The sequence below is a fragment of the Entelurus aequoreus genome, linkage group LG14 (genome assembly GCF_033978785.1).
Source record: "Entelurus aequoreus isolate RoL-2023_Sb linkage group LG14, RoL_Eaeq_v1.1, whole genome shotgun sequence".
In the NCBI taxonomy this organism is placed as follows: domain Eukaryota; kingdom Metazoa; phylum Chordata; class Actinopteri; order Syngnathiformes; family Syngnathidae; genus Entelurus; species Entelurus aequoreus.
Window position 1 is genome coordinate 37,384,666 of NC_084744.1, and position 17,500 is coordinate 37,402,165.

The following is a 17,500-nucleotide window of genomic DNA, read 5'->3' on the forward strand; positions in this document are numbered from 1 at the left end:
TGTTGTTCATAAACCAGTCATGGCAAAGAGGAAAAGTGTGATAATAAACATAGAACCATTTTTTTCTTAGTACACAGTAGGGAAGGGATTCATATGGTCCCATGAGTAGGTAGATCTCACATGAGAGAAAGAAGGGGGGGTTAATCATTTTGCAATGCAGTCTGCTGAAAATTAAGGAAAGTGACGTTCTACATAGCAACTGACGCTGTGGTCAAAGTTTGAATTACCGTAAAACACATTTTAAGATATTCAATACTCTACTGCCCTCTGGCGGCTAATGTGCATAGTGCGACCCCCAATTTGTCACGTTTTATGTGTCAGGTAAACTGTGATGAATGGGGCCATATTAATTCCCTTCCTACTGTACAATAGTTTTGCAAGGAAAAACAGTACTAACTTCTCTCTCCTGTCTGCTCAGTAAAATATGGCTATCAACAGTAAATTAAAAAATATTACAAGAGGAAAGTGTGCAAAAGTCTTAGGCCACTAAGGCCAGTATTAGTTTTATTTTCTTTTGTCTCAGCAGTTATTTTGGTATTTGGCAAAACCTTCACACGGTAAATAACAAAAACATAAATCAAAGGCACATTTTCTGGATGCTGAGCCACTCGTTACTACTTTAAAGGCCTACTGAAATGATTTTTTTAAATTTAAACGGGAATAGCAGATCCATTCTATGTGTCATACTTTATCATTTCGCGATATTGCCATATTTTTGCTGAAAGGATTTAATAGAGAAAATCGACGATAAAGTTCGCAACTTTTGCTCGCTGATAAAAAAAAGCCTTGCCTGTACCGGAAGTAGCGTGACGTCACAGGAGCTAGTATTCCTCACAATTCCCCGTTGTTTACAATGGAGCGAGAGAGATTCGGACCGAGAAAGTGATGATTACCCCATTAATTTGAGCGAGGATGAAAGATTCGTATATGAGGAACGTTACAGTGAAGGACTTGAGAGACAGTGATGGACGTATCTTTTTTCGCTCTGACCGTAACTTAGGTACAAGCTGGCTCATTGGATTCCACACTCTCCTTTTTTTATTGTGGATCACGGATTTGTATGTTAAACCACCTCGGATACTATATCCTCTTGAAAATGAGAGTCGAGAACGCAAAATGGACATTCAGTGCCTTTTATCTCCACGACAATACATCGGCGAAATGCTTTAGCTACGAGCTAACGTGATAGCATCGTGCTTTAACTGCATATAGAAACAAAAAAATAAACCTCTGACTGGAAGGATAGATAGAAAATCAACAATACTATTAAACCGTGGACATGTGGCGAAGGTTAACAATGCTGTGCTAACGACGCCATTGAAGCTAACTTAGCAACTTAGCAACGGGACCTCACAGAGCTATGCTAAAAACATTAGCTCTCCACCTACGCCAGCCAGCCCTCATCAACACCCGTGCTCACCTGCGTTCCAGCGATCGGCAGAAGGACGAAGGACTTCACCCGATGCGTTTGGCGGCCCGGAGACGTAGGAAGTCAAGGTGAGGTCGGCGGCTAGCGCGGCTAGCGAGACTAGCGCGGCTAGCGCTCCAACAAAGTCCTCCTGGTTTTGTTGCTGTAGTCCGCTGCTAATACACCGATCCCACCTACAACTGTCTTCTTTGCAGCCTTCATTGTTCATTAAACAAATTGCAAAAGATGTCCAAAATACTGTGGAATTATGAAATGAAAACAGAGCTTTTTGTATAGGATTCTACGGGTACCATAACTTCCGTTACTCTGACTTCGTCACGCGCATACGTCATCATACCGCGACGTTTCAGCCGGATATTTCCCGGGAAGTTTTAAAAGTCACTTTATAAGTTAACCCGGCCGTATTGGCATGTGTTGCAATGTTAAGATTTCATCATTGATATATAAACTATCAGACTGCGTGGTCGGTAGTAGTAGGTTTCAGTAGGCCTTTAAATGCAGCTACTGCCATCTTGGGAAGTAAATAAAAAACTTAAACAGAAGGTTGACTACAGCCATAGCTCCAATTCGATATTGTTATTGGCTATCCGTGCGATATCAGCAAAGCAAAAGAAGTATCAGATTATATCCGCTTGCATCATCTATAATCTATACAAGCAGTTGTGCACCGTGTTTACTTGTGTAGAGTTCCTCATTAATGAAAGTATGATGAAGCCATGGTAGGCAACTAGGAGCTTGCGGCTACACAACAGCTCAGCACACAATCACACACAAGCTAGACGTACGGTATGTATTAAAGGCCTACTGAAATGATTTTTTAAAATTTAAACGGGGATAGCAGGTCCATTCTATGTGTCATACTTGATCATTTTGCGATATTGCCATATTTTTGCTGAAAGGATTTAGTAGAGAACATCGACGATAAAGTCTGCAACTTTTGGTCGCTGATAAAAAAAGCCTTGCCTGTACCGGAAGTAGCGTGACGTCGCAGGTTGAAGGGCTCCTCACATTTCCCCATTGTTTACACCAGCAGCGAGAGCGATTCGGACCGAGAAAGCGACGATTACCTCATTAATTTGAGCCAGGATGAAAGATTCGTGGATGAGGAACGTGAGAGTGACGGACTAGAGTGCAGTGCAGGACGTATCTTTTTTCGCTCTGACCGTAACTTAGGTAAAAGGGCTCATTGGATTCCACACTTTCTCCTTTTTCTATTGTGGATCACAGATTTGCATTTTAAACCACCTCGGATACTATATCCTCTTGAAAATGAGAGTCGAGAACGCGAAATGGACATTCACAGTGACTTTTATCTCCACGACAATACATCGGCGAAGCTCTTTAGCTACGGAGCTAACATGATAGCATAGTGCTTAAATGCAGATAGAAACAAAAGAAATAAGCCCCGGACTGGAAGGATAGACAGAAGATCAACAATACTACTATCAGGAGACACCGAACCAAACACTGGACCTGTAACCACACGGTTAATGCTGTGCCGCCTGTCGTAGCCTAGCAATGCTGTTGCTAACGACGCCATTGAAGCTAACTTAGCTTAGGGACCTCGTCAGAGCTATGATAAAAACATTAGCGCTCCACCTACGCCAGCCCTCATCTGCTCATCAACACCCGTGTTCACCTGCGTTCCAGCGATCGACGGCGCGACGAAGGACTTCACCCGATCATCGATGCGGTCGGCGGCTAGCGTCGGATAGCGCGTCTGCTATCCAAGTCAAAGTCCTCCTGGTTGTGTTGCTGCAGCCAGCCGCTAATACACCAATCCCACCTACAGCTTTCTTCTTTGCAGTCTCCATTGTTCATTAAACAAATTGCAAAAGATTCACCACCACAGATGTCCAGAATACTGTGGAATTTTGAGATAAAAACAGAGCTGTTTGTATTGTGATACAATGTGTCCGAATACTTCCGTTTCAACCATTGACGTCACTCGCAAACGTCATCATACATAGACGTTTTCAACCGGAAGTTCCCCGGGAAATTTAAAATTGCACTTTATAAGTTAACCCGGCCGTATTGGCATGTGTTGCAATGTTAAGATTTCATCATTGATGTATAAACTATCCGACTGCGTGGTCGGTAGTAGTGGGTTTCAGTAGGCCTTTAACTGCGATTCTCACTGGGGCTTCTTGGCAAAAAAGTCCAATGTTTCAAAAACCGATAAATGTTCGGACAGAAGGTGCTTGTTTATTTTAGGTGGTTGAGGAATTTAGTTCTAACACACAATAACATTAGTGTGACCGTCCAAACCCCCTTCATCATGATTAGCTTCAAACTTTACCTGACTGCATCTTCCTCCAGCAGCAGCTTGACAAACTGTCGAGGGATGTGCAGCGAGAGAACACTCTCCGCCATCTGCTCCAGGACCCGAAGATGGTTGCCGTCCGTGGTGGGGAAACGGTAAGTCTGCGACATGACGCCCCCAAAGACTAAAACACGAATGGAGTGACTCAGTAGGAAGTCAGCAGGAAGTCCAGGGACTCGGTCATGAAACTCACCAGCCTTAAGTAGAGGATCTTTACACAAGGACGAAGACTTGGACTTGATGCCTTTGGACTCGGTTAGACTTTCATCCACAGGAAGAACCATCTGAAACCCCACCATGGTCATCGTTAGTTTACTTCTGACTGCTTCATATAGAACTGGAAAGGGACTAGGGAATACCAACTCAACAAACTCTGACTCTGAATTTGTCCTCACCCTTCCATTGATGGTGTCTCCTCGTTGTAGTCTTGCAACAGGAGCTCTCTGCTCGCGTTTCTCCTCAATCTGCCAGGCGATCACCGTAATGTTGCCCACTCGCTCATTCTCGGCCGATCTGGTGTCAAACAAGAAGTAAATTAAATGATTCACCTCTGAAGAAGGGTCTCTACCTGAGAGTCAGATGCAGGCGGTGATGTTTGTCCTGCAGCAGCTCCTTCAAGGAAAACATGGCCGAGCCTAACATGTACATCTGTTTGGGACAAAGACACAATAAGGATTTCACTAAGAACGCGGCAGTTCCGGATGTGACTTACAGTCCCCTGGGAGCGATCCTTGACATCGTAGACTGATAGCTTGACCTGAGTCTGCTGAGTGATCAGAGAGTCCTGGAAGAAGGCGACGCTGCTCAAGAAGTTGGGGTTACCGGTGCCCTGTAGGCAACATGGAGGAAGGTCTAAGACGGTTCTTTCTCTCATAGAAGACAGAAGATTGTGATGGATTATACCTCTATGATTTCAGTTTGAGAGTGTTTGGTCCAGAAGGCCTGAGGGGGGGTGGTGCAGCTCACAGCCACAAAGCTGCTGGGCTTACGGTCCACAGTGGGCGTGACCAGTTCACTGCAGACTGCAGGAAATGGGAAGTCAAACTCAACAAAATTGAAGATTTTTTGTCATACATTTTAGACGTTATTAGAAATACATGATCCAAATCCCAAGTTCTGATAGGAGAATTGGAAAAGACAAAGGATTCAGCAAGTCCTGAGTTATTATGCAGAGCTAGAAAGAGTCCCTGATCAACAGTGATAAGACATTTGGTCCATTTCAAGATCAAATCTCAAATTATCTGATACTAAAGGGACTTAGCTTAGTGAGTGAGTCCTTTAAAGAGACAAGACAATTTATTCTGCACTAGGTGAAAACTAGTTCTTAGTAAAATGAGCCAAATCATTTGGTCTAGCTCCTAAGTAGGTTCCATCTGTCCTGGCCTAAGCTGTGAGCTAGTACCAAGTCCTCTGGTCACAAGCACCGTAGTATGTCAAAATTTGTTCTGATCCAGGTTTAGAGCTCAACCCAACTGCTGTGTTTATTGTGTCACTGGACCAAATCATTTGATCTCAAGTCCTTTGGTCCATGTGTAGATCGATATTTAAATTCTCAGATACAAAACTAAAGGTTGTTCCAAGGCAAAGTCGCTAGGTTCAAGTAACAAGCAGCTGTTGGACTGTTTGGTTTGTCTTAGAAGACGTTTCACCTCTCATACGATTTGGGTTCATCAGTTCACACTAATAGACTTAGATTGGTCAGATATAGTTTAGTGTCTGGTGCTAAAACCCCAAATATTTATACTCCAAAACCAGGATGGTCTGCCTGGGCAAGGATGGTTTCGCCCCATTGTAGTGAGAAAAACAACTGTTTTGATGCAAACGAGAAATCCTAACTGTTAAAGCCAACGACAGTCGTTGAAGTGTAATTTCCCCTCGTTACCATTGAGGTATTGTGTGGCAGAATGATCGCTGTGGATCGACTGCTACCAGTCCAAAATAGTTGGAATCCCCCACGTAAGCATTCCATTCAGTTGTAAACAAATGGCACAAATGGCATTCTGGTCACCTTTGGTGACCAGAATGTTTCTAACTCCTGTTATTTATTGGAAGATAAATTGCAGAGTCTTTTAGGCATGGTTGAGAGGACAGTGTTGTATGTGGGATGTGGTGGTGGTGGTGTCGTAGACCACCTCCTCTGTTCAGGGATGGTGTTTCAACCTTGACATAGATGGCTTCCCCCACTCCTCTTTTGTACCATCCGTCCTCCCTGTCCAGAATCTGTACATTTTTGTTCTCAAATGAGTGCTGTTTCTCCCTGAGGTGCAGGTAAAATCTGAGTCTTGGTCTGAAGAGTTTGCCCTTCTATGCTGTGCCATGCCCGTCTATGCTGTGCCATGCCAAGGCTATGAGCATGAACTGATGAAGCCTACTCGGATGAGAGGCGAACCGCTTTCGAAGACAAACCAAACAGTCAAGTTGCGATCGATTGAATGCCCTGAGATGACAATGACCTGGATGAATGAGAACATTCATACACATGTAACAACCAGCTGGTTGTAGTTCAAGTTTTGGGGACATCTCAAATTTTCTGGTACAAGACTAAAGTACATTCTCATGTTACTTAGTCTTTAGGTTTCGAGCAAGTCTCAAATTCTCTGTAACAAGACTACATTAAGTTTTCAAATGATTAAGTTTTTAGTTTTTGGCAAGTCTCAAATTTGCGGGTACAAGACCAAGTTACTTTTCTAGGCACTTAGTCTTAAGTTTGAGAACATCTCAAATTCTCTGGTACAAGACTAAAGTTCGTTTTCAAGTTACTCATTCTTTATTTTAAGGAAGTCTCAAGCCCTCTGAAGTAAGTTTTACGTAAGTCCCCAGTTACCTAGATCATTTGGTCTTAAGTTGGACCAAATGGTCCTATAGTCCAGGTCCCATATGAGTGCCCAGTGCAACGGCCCTGGGTCTAAAGTTGTATTGTGTTAGACTTACCCAAACTGAACTCTAACACAGGCTCGTCTGGATCCTGACTGTTTCCTGTAGACCAGATAGAAAAAGGATTTCCATTAAAATACCCTTTCATCATCAGCAGAGGAAAGGGGTTGCTACGGTTACAGTCACCGAGGTTACCTGACAGTGCCAGGCCCATCATCTCCGCCGAGAGATCAAACGTGTTGGCCCGGTAGACCGACCACGGCCTGTGGCGGGGGCTGCGCTCTTTCCCGGTCATGGAGGGGTCACGGCGAGGCTGAGGATGCATTCTGTGTTTTTTTTCCTTTGCAGAATCAAAGTGGAAGTGACTTCAACCGGACCCCGAGTCTCCTTGTGATACTTGTGCGCCTCGATCTCAGCTGTCACGCATGAGTCACTAAAAGGAGGAAAACAGGTATTAGTCCGATATCGCCATGGGAACAGATGACACAGCCAAGAAGGCAGATGATGCTGACGTCATCCCCTCTCACATCTGGCTGCATTTACACTGGTACAATTAGCGTCTCTGTCAACGCGCTAATGCAGACAGTGAGAAACGTCTAAATATACACCTGCTAGCTGCTAGCTTCTCCTGCTTTCACACACACTTTTAATTAGTCTTGTACAGGAAGTATTGCAATAGCTTTTTACTGGGATGGAACCCTAGAAAGTACTACTAGCATTTCTTGGGCAAAATTATTTAAACAAACCATAATTTTGTAATTAAGAAAAGTGTCCAAATACTTACCAAAAATGTTTACACTTATTGTGCATTATAATGATTGTACAATCCAATCCAATCCACTTCATTTATATAGCACATTTACACAACAAGAACGTTTCCAAAGTGCTGCACAGCCATGTTAAAAACAATATTAAAAACGATATTAAAAACAATATTAAAAACAATATTATGCTACACCAATGACTGAATAAAAACAAAGAATAAATGAATAGAAAACCAATACAGAGACAATATAAAAAATAAATATGATTAAAAACGATTTTAAAAGGTAAAACCAATTAAAACAGTAAAATAGACATCAAAATGTATAACCCTAACCCTAACCCTAACCACACAGGACAACAGAGGACAGAAGACCACACAACTCACGTAGTGTTAAAAGCCAAAGAATAAAGGGGGTTTTAAGACGAGACTTAAAACACTCCACTGTGGAAGCAGTTTGAACATGGAGGGGCAGAGTGTTCCAGAGTTTAGGGCCGACCACAGAGAAGGCCCTGTCTCCCCTGGTTTTAAGTCTCGTCCTGGGCGCCACGAGCTGGAGCTGGCTCTCGGACCTCAGAGCGCAGGAGTGTAAATTTGGATGAGGTCTGAGATATACTGAGGTGCCAGTCCATGTAAAGCTTTAAAAAGAAACAGCAAGGATTTAAAATCAATTCTAAAATGAACAGGGAGCCAGTGCAAACTCCGAAGAATTGGGGTTATATGCTGGCGTTTCCTGGCCCCTGTTAAAAGTCGTGCTGCCGCGTTCTGGACTAACTGCAACCGGGAGAGAGCTTTTTGGCTAATGCCAGCATAAAGTGCATTGCAGAAGTCCAGGCGACTTGAAATAAAAGCATGCACGACTTGTTCAAAAAGGTTAAAATGATAAAAATGGTTTTACCTTTGCTAAAAGACGAAGATGATAAAAACACGATTTTAAAACGCCATTGACTTGTTTGTCAAATTTAAAATCGCTGTCTATAGTGACGCCAAGGCTGGTGACTTTGGGACGCACATAATTTTGCAATGGTCCCAAGTCAGTGAGGGCCGGACCAAAAACTGAAATTTCCGTTTTTCCCTCATTCATTATTAAAAAATTCTGGGCTAACCAAGCCTTGACGTCACATAGACAGTTGAGAAGGGTGTCAGGGGGCCGTGGCCTTTTGAAATTGGCATATACATTTGGCAGTCATCTGCATAAAAGTGATAAGACACTCCATGTTTCTTAAAAATCTCTCCAAGAGGGAGAATGTACAAGGAAAACAGGATGGGGCCTAGAATGGATCCCTGGGGGACACCACACATCCTAAAAACATCATGGAGGCATCAGGAATGTTAAAAGTAGCTTGATTGTATTTCATTATTGGTATTAAACTAGTACTAGTCAATGTTAAAGCAACCCTCAAAGCTAAAGACAAAAACATGCATTGGGGGAAAAGAAGAAATATATTTAAATAAAATAAATACAAATCTAAAATATTTATTGAACAAAAAAGGAAAACAAACGAATAAAAAATGTATAGTAATAATAGCTAATGTAATGTAAATTAAAACAATATAATACAAAAACAAATAAAATGTTACACAAATATACAACTAAAATCACAAGTATTATACATAAAATAAGATAAAATGTAATACATTTTCAAATAAAAATATATCAGTCACTTATTTTTAATTCTATTATGAATAAAACAAACCTAATACAACAAAATGCATACCACCAAGAACCTTTGTTCAGACAATCAACATACAATATTTCAACATACAGTAAATACTACCAGTTCACCTTCTTAAATCAAGTGTATTTCTCAACATGTAATTAAAAAAAACCCTGAAAATAATCAAAAGATTAATAATTATTACAAATAAATACGAGTTACATTTTGCACTGTAAAAAAAAACAGTGTGACAATAATTAATTAACATTTGACATAAGGGCTGCAACGATTAGTCGACAAATGTTATTGTCGACAATAACATTTGTCGCCACCAATTATATTTGCAGACGATAGCCGTGACGTCACCACTCGTGTTTTTCCGGCTGGAAGTGAGTCCGCACCGCCACGCGCAAAAACACCGCCAGTGATAACATATACTGTAAAGTGTGAGAACATTTCCTCCTATTCTTGTTCAAAACATTACTACCTCGCTCATTTTGCAAAGCGGACATTGTTTTTTTGGTAGTACATATCTGTGATACGCGAACATTTAAAATGGAGACACAATGTCGAACATCTGGAGGGAGGATGTGGTCTCAGCCTCTGAACGAGTGTTAGCAGATGGTGTATGTTGTAGCGTCCCGGAAGAATTAGTGCTGCAAGGGGTTCTGGGTATTTGTACTGTTGTGTTTATGTTGTGTTACGGTGCGGATGTTCTCCCGAAATGTGTTTGTCATTCTTGTTTGGTGTGGGTTCACAGTGTGGCGCATATTTGTAACAATGTTAAAGTTGTTTATACGGCCATCCTCAGTGTGACCTGTATGGCTGTTGACCAAGTATGCTTGCATTCACTTGTGTGTGTGTGAAAAGCCGTACATATTATGTGATTGGGCCGGCACGCAAAGGCAGCGCCTTTAAGGTTTATTGGTGCTCTGTACTTCTCCCTACGTCCGTGTACCACGGACGTAGGGAGAAGTACAAAGTACAATTTCATAAATTTTACTTTTTGAAACCGATAATTTCCGTTATTACATTTTAAACCATTTATCGGCCGATAATATCGGACTGCCGATATTATCGGACATCTCTAGTAAAAATACATATTTATGAATGAATTAGACATCTTTGTTGTAAGCACATGCCTAAAACAACAAGCTGCATTTAGAAGTTGATGGAAAATTAGAACCATTAAATATGAGTACGCTTTATTATCTGACTAATTGTTAAGATAACCGATGACTAATTGACTATCAAAATAATCATTAGTTGCAGCACTATTTGACAAATACAAATTAGTGTTGTCCCGATACCAAAATTATTTCGGTACTTTTCTAAATGAATGGGACCACAAAAATTGCATTATTGGCTTTATTTTAACAAAAAATCTTCGAGGACATTAAACATATGTTTCTTATTGCAAGTTTGTCCTTAAATAAAATATTGAACATACAAGACAACTTGTCTTTTATTAGTAAGTAGGCAAACAAAGTCTCCTAATTTAGCTGCTGACATATGCAGTAACTTATTGTGTCATTTTTCATTCTATTATTTTGTCAAAATTATTAAGGACAAGTGGTAGAAAATTAATTGTTAATATACTTGTTCATTTACTTTTAATATCTTCTTACTTTCTCTTTTAAACATGTTTTATTTACACTTCTGTTAAAATGTAATAATCACTTATTCTTCTGTTGTTTGATACTTTACATTGGTTTTGGATGATACCACACATTTGGGTATCAATCCGATACCAAGTAGTTACAGGATCATACATTGGTCATATTCAAAGCCCTCATGTGTTCCTAAATTTATAAACCTAATATAAATTTAAAAAAATATAATTAAATAAATTAAATTACTGAATTTTTTTTAAAACGGTACTTTTTAGAGGCGGTATAGTACCGAAAATGATTCATTAATATCGCGGTATTAGTATTACTATACCAACAACCTTAATCCAAATGTTTGTAAATAATTGATATTGATAAAAACAGGTAGATTTTTTCTTTTTATTATTTTTTATTCCGTTTTACAACACGTTTCTTCAGTTTGATTGAATTTTATTTTTGTCTCCAGATCAGAATTTCATGAGGGACAGTGCAGATCATGTGACGTCGCACGAACAAAAAAGTAAGAGCTGTGTATTCATGTGTTAAGGAGCACCGCCACGGCGCTCTATTTTTACACGTGAGTCTGTTTTGACGTCACCGACCAACAACCACAATAAGGCATCCTGCTGCTTCTCTCTGCGCAGTCACAGATGACAAATACATCATGGCCGCTACGCCACATTAGACTCAGTGTGTGTGTGTGTGACTGAAGGGCGCCGTGGGAAGCTCTGTGGGTTTGGTGCGACGACTCAGGTGGCCCCAGATCATCGTCATGGCTACATGTGTTTGACAAGCGTCTTCATCATCATTCTCTGCGTGTGGCGAGCTTCTTCATCTTTGAGCTCATTAAGTCACAACATTACAGGTAAACAGTGACGGGCAGTAACAAACTACATGGAGCTAAGCTACATAGCTCAACTACATTTCCCAGTAGCTTGGCGGTAGCTTCCATACTTTTTGAACGGGTAACTTTTCCTGAAACTTAGCTATTTTTAGTCCCATGGAGCGAGGTATCTTACATCAAAGCTACAAGCTACAAAGACAGAAAATACGAAAAGTGCCAATTCAGGCCAAAAAATGAGAAAATACAATGACCTGATGAATGAGAACATTTCTACATACGGGGAAAATCCATGATGATTGGTTGGAGTTCGTATGATGAGTCAAAATTGGCTAAGGTTAGGGCGAAACATTACAGACTGGCCGATCAGAGGCAAGACAAGGCGGGTTATTGAAACCAGGAAGCAAAATCATAACAGACCGCACTCATGTCACATGACTACGAGGGAGTCGGAGACAGAGGGACGCTTCAAGCTGACTCAAAAAAAGAAACATACTTAAATGAGATTCGCTCATGCAGATTATATTTTTCCTTTAGTGATGAAGATGAGGTGCAGGAAACCCACAATATAGCGTGTCCTTAGCCATATATTTAGACAATTGTATGCGTTTAACGTAAACAATGCCCAATACATTACTCTGTAAACCAAAACCATAACTGCTCTGTTCATCGAAGACGTCCAACACAAATTTAAGAACACAGATTAAAGTGACTTGATGTCATGTAAAGATTTACTGCACATAACCATTACCAACTGTACCCAAACAGCTCACATGTCTTTGTTTTGTTTTTTTGTCAAAATATAGATAGATGCTGTTTTTATTTACTGTAGGCAGAGAAAATGAATAGCATAATAGGTGTGGGCTAAAGAAAAGGCAAACTAAAACAAATACTTATAGTGGGGTGCTGATACCCCTAGAGGTAGTTGTAGGATGTCCCCAGCTAAATGACATATGGTTGATAGTAATGGACCCCTATTGGGTCCGTTTGTACACTCAGTTACATTAACATTGATATTTTACATGTGGGTCCATAGATATAAATGCTGTTAAATTGAGTCTGTAGCATAATACATGTCATACTGGGTTTCATCTGACCACATAACTTTCCTCCAGAAGGTCTTATCTTTGTCCATGTGATGTCAGATGAAACAACATTTTAGCTGTTTGGCCACAATACCCAGCCATGTTTGGAGGAGAAAAAGTGAGGCCTTTAATCCGAGGAACACTATGCCTACCGCCAAGCATGGTGGTGGTAGTATTATGCTCTGGGCCTGTTTTGCTGCCAATGGAACTGGTGCTTTACAGAGAGTAAATGGGACAATGAAAAAGGAGGATTACCTCCAAATTCTTCAGGACAACCTAAAATCATCAGCCCGCACGTTGGGTCTCGGGTGCAGTTGGGTGTTCCAACAGGACAATGACCCCAAACACACGTCAAAAGTGGTAAAGGAATGGCTAAATCAGGCTAGAATTAAGGTTTTAGAATGGCCTTCCCAGAGTCCTGACTTAAACCCCATTGAGAACATGTGGACAATGCTGAAGAAACATGTCCATTTCAGAAAGCCAACAAATTTAGCTGAACGGCACCAATTTTGTCAAGAGGAGTGGTCGAAAATTCAAGCAGAAGCTTGCCAGAAGCTTGTGGATGGCTACCAAAAGCGCCTTACTGCAGTGAAACTTGCCAAGGGACATGTGACCAAATATTAACATTGCTGTATGTATACTTTTGACCCAGCAGATTTGGTCACATTTTCAGTAGACTCATAATAAATTCATAAAATAACCAAACTTCATGAATGTTTTTTGTGACCAACAAGTATGTGCTCCAATCACTCTATCACAAAAAAATAAGAGTTGTAGAAATTATTGGAAACTCAAGACAGCCATGACATTATGTTCTTTACAAGTGTATGTAAACTTTTGACCACGACTATATATATACATATATAAATATATGTATATGTGTGTATATATATATATATATATGTGTGTATATGTATATATGTGTGTATATGTATATAGGGTATTTGTGTGTGTGTGTTGCATAGCTTTGAGGAAGCAAGCTACTTTTGCCATGGAGCTTGTAGTGTAGCTTGCTACTATTATCTGGGGATAACTTCCCCTGTAGCTTAGCCACATTTAATCGAGATTAAGTTGTAGCTTATCTTACTATATTTTCCAAGTAGCTTGCCCATCACTGCAAGTAAAGTTACGCTCCCTATAACCACTTCCTTTGTTCTGACCTCTGAACTCCAGTTCAGTGTGAGAAGCTGCAAAAACCAGGCTACACTGAACGCATCCATCAGGAAAGAAGGGGATACGCTAACAAAAAATGTAGTAGGGTCTCCTACAGGGAGGCCATTATCCAAGAGGAGACTGAGGGCAGCATGAAAACCTGTTAGCTAACCCTAACAGGATAAGCTAATTCTGCTGTGATTAATTTACGTCTTTTGTGAGGCATATTAGCATATCGTTTTCAGTTAGACGTCACTGCATCTCTGCCAGGAAGCTCACAGCTGGAGCCCTGATGATGCTGTCAGAACCAGCCGGGCCTCCTTTATTTCTTCAGCAAAACTCCAGCCTTTGAAATGAAAATGTTCCATCGCAATCATCTATGGATGGACACAAGCTCGGATTCAAGGAAGCTGACCCCGCCCACCCTGCAGCCATTAAATGCTTTTTTGTCACATTGGAAGAGGAGGAGGAAGAGGATGTGAAAAAGCAGTCCATTCCTATAGCAGGGCACGTCGCACAGCCTCACCATCAAACAGTCGTGTTTTCTGGTCCTGATGCTGCAACTTTGTCATATACAGATGTAACCTACTTTACTGTCCCTTCAGGGGTTAAAATACTAATTATATAATGCTTTTCTTAAATTGGTGCTTTGCAATAAAAAACATAAAATCATCAAATGTGAGGTTTATTAAGTATTTTGTTCAAACAAGTGTATTCAATATCTACACAAAATATTTTATTTGTGAAAAAATATTTTTAGAGAAATATTTTCAAAACTAATCATTGAAACATATATACTTAATAAAAAAATGTTAACTGGCGAGACCCCAAATAATTTGACAACATTTTATAATCTTATTTTTAGAGTAATATTTTTCAATAATAGTGTATCTTAATAAAATTGGTTTAACATTATTTCAAAAATAATTACCAACGAAAATGTTAATTTATAGGTATAATTAAGGATTTTACAAATTGTTGTATATACATTAAATGAGTTGAACAAAAGAAAAAACAATTTTCTAGTGAAATTAAAATAAAGCAGCAAAACAATTACACACTATGAACTTTGTACAATTATCAATACCAAATATATTTCCAATATGTGTGTATAAATGTTGTAAAATATTTAAAAATGTTTTTTGAAATATTCTAAAAATATTTAGTACATTTAAAAAAAAAATGTACTAAAAATTGCTTCAAACTAGGGATGTCTAATAATGGCTCTTTTTTGCCAATATCCGATATTCCGATATTGTCCAACTCTTAATTACCGATACCGATATCAACCGATACCGATATATACAGTTGTGGAATTAACACATTATTATGCCTAATTTGGACAACCAGGTAGGGTGAAGATAAGGTCCTTTAAAAAAAATAAAAATAAGATAAATAAATTAAAAACATTTTCTTGAATAAAAAATAAAGTAAAACAATATAAAAACAGTTACATAGAGACTAGTAATTAATGAAAATGAGTAAAATTAACTGTTAAAGGTTAGTACTATTAGTGGACCAGCAGCATGCACAATCATGTGTGCTTACGGACTGTATCCCTTGCAAACTGTATTGATATATATTGATATACAATGTAGAAACCAGAATATTAATAACAGAAAGAAACAACCCTTTTGTGTGAATGGGGGAGGGAGGTTTTTGGTGCACTAATTGTAAGTGTATCTTGTGTTTTTTATGTTGATTTAAAAAATTAAAAATAAATTTAAAAAATACAGATAATAAAAAAAACAATACCGATAATTTCCGATAAATACATTTTAAAGCATTTATCGGCCGATAATATCGGACATCTCTACTTCAAACGTATTTAATATGTAATACAGTATTACAAAAATTATTACACATAATAGGAATTGAGGAATATATTTATCGCAGTAAACAAAATAACTTTCGAGTAGACTTAATGGTAATTTATCACTGGTGTGGTATACTAAACTGTATCCTTCTCCTTCACCATCTCTTGGCCTTGAAAAAAGCTACACACCTCTAAGCCAATAATCAAATTGTTCAAATGTTATCAGAGATACATATTTAAACATGTCATGCCCGCGCCCCCGAAAGGGACAAGCGGTAGAAAAATGGATGGATGGATGTCAAACCCCTTACTGCACATGCTGAAGGCCTCAAATGCGTCACATCCGGTTGTAAACGTGCAGTGGCGACAATAAAAACATCTCTTTCCTCCTCATAATCCACAAGCAATGGCCCGCGCTTTAATCCCGCAGAAACATGCTGTCATCCTGTCAGTTCACCGCTCGCTGATGCTGCCATTAAAACAACATAGTTGTTGCATGATGCCAACACACATCACTGCAATGTAATAGACATTTGCGTCATGGTGTGTGATGATGCTGGTGATGCGTTTAAAAATCATGGAAAGGTGGGTACCAGATGACAACAAAACACACACATCGACATTATTGTTAATAATAAACTCTTCCTGTTGTGTGCGTGACGTCATCGCCCGAAGCATGCTACATTTAGAAGGTGAAACGTGGAAATAAGAAGACCAAACCTTTTGGTGGAAGCATGAAGAAGGCGTCTTGTCCTCCTGGTTCTGCTCTCATCCTGCTCGACGTCTGCAGGAGACTCGCCCAGACTCGCTCTGACACGCTGCACTGACACCAAATATCCACCAGAGGGCGACAAAGGCCATAAAGATTTTAGCAAATGGAAATAAATGATCCAAATTAAATTATACTGTAGTTATTATCATCATTATTATTCTAACCGTCGTAAAACGTAGCTGTGACATATATAAAGTTTGCCACTGGAGGGCAGAATCTTGTTTTTACAGACTAAACTGGGTGTTAGGTTTTTGTTATAGACTATTTTAAAATTTAAAATAAATGTGTGTGTGTGTGTTTTCAAAGCCTTACTGCAAAAAAAAGGTCAACAATACCTAAACAATTTTACAATATACACAAATATCAGAGCTTTGTCGTGTTTCAGAATTTTGAGAAAAACATAATATTAATAATAATTGTATGTATGTAAAACAAATGTGTAAAAAATAAAGTTTATTAATGTCATCTTGCTAACTTTTTCTTGTGATGTTACAATGTTTACTCTTATTCCCCAGTCATACACCTTAGAGCAGTGGTTCTTAACCTTGTTGGAGGTACTGAACCCCACCAGTTTCATATGCGCATTCACCGAACCCTTCTTCAGTGAAAAATAAAAAGTTTTTTTTTCTTCAAATTCAAGACAAAGTTATATGTTTTTGGTAACACTATAGCATGGGGAACATATTCTAAGTAACAAAGACTTAATTATACATTATATATATATATATATATATATATATATATATATATATATATATATATATATATATATATATATATATATATATATATATATATATATATATATATATATATATATATATATATATATATATATATATATATATATATATACAGGTAAAAGCCAGTAAATTAGAATATTTTGAAAAACTTGATTTATTTCAGTAATTGCATTCAAAAGGTGTAACTTGTACATTATATTTATTCATTGCACACAGACTGATGCATTCAAATGTTTATTTCATTTAATTTTGATGATTTGAAGTGGCAACAAATGAAAATCCAAAATTCCGTGTGTCACAAAATTAGAATATTACTTAAGGCTAATACAAAAAAGGGATTTTTAGAAATGTTGGCCAACTGAAAAGTATGAAAATGAAAAATATGAGCATGTACAATACTCAATACTTGGTTGGAGCTCCTTTTGCCTCAATTA

The 17,500-nt window shown here is 38.9% G+C and overlaps 1 protein-coding gene and 1 long non-coding RNA gene across 3 annotated transcripts in view; one reads left to right on the forward strand and one right to left on the reverse strand.

Moving 5' to 3' along the window:
- Positions 1 to 13,324, forward strand: part of LOC133664843 (uncharacterized) — a 33,551-nt gene extending 20,227 nt beyond the window's left edge. Inside the window, exons 5-6 of the long non-coding RNA XR_009828647.1 lie at positions 3,749 to 3,847; positions 6,975 to 13,324. This is a non-coding gene — a long non-coding RNA (uncharacterized LOC133664843). The remainder of the gene's footprint in view (positions 1 to 3,748; positions 3,848 to 6,974) is intronic.
- The window catches only part of inpp4aa (inositol polyphosphate-4-phosphatase type I Aa), a 37,100-nt gene extending 20,734 nt beyond the window's left edge, over positions 1 to 16,366 (reverse strand). The window contains exons 1-9 of one of the 2 annotated variants that reach the window (XM_062069789.1): positions 16,272 to 16,366; positions 6,822 to 7,059; positions 6,684 to 6,728; positions 4,656 to 4,774; positions 4,465 to 4,581; positions 4,321 to 4,400; positions 4,148 to 4,265; positions 3,946 to 4,036; positions 3,729 to 3,876 (exon numbers count right to left, since the gene is read on the reverse strand). In XM_062069789.1, the coding sequence (XP_061925773.1) occupies positions 3,729 to 3,876; positions 3,946 to 4,036; positions 4,148 to 4,265; positions 4,321 to 4,400; positions 4,465 to 4,581; positions 4,656 to 4,774; positions 6,684 to 6,728; positions 6,822 to 6,951 (848 nt within the window). In that variant the 5' untranslated portion in view covers positions 6,952 to 7,059; positions 16,272 to 16,366. Of the gene's footprint in view, positions 1 to 3,728; positions 3,877 to 3,945; positions 4,037 to 4,147; positions 4,266 to 4,320; positions 4,401 to 4,464; positions 4,582 to 4,655; positions 4,775 to 6,683; positions 6,729 to 6,821; positions 7,060 to 15,862; positions 15,904 to 16,271 lie in introns of those variants that run through there. The other variant, XM_062069788.1, reaches the window with a different exon arrangement.
- Positions 16,367 to 17,500: the final 1,134 nt, after the last annotated feature.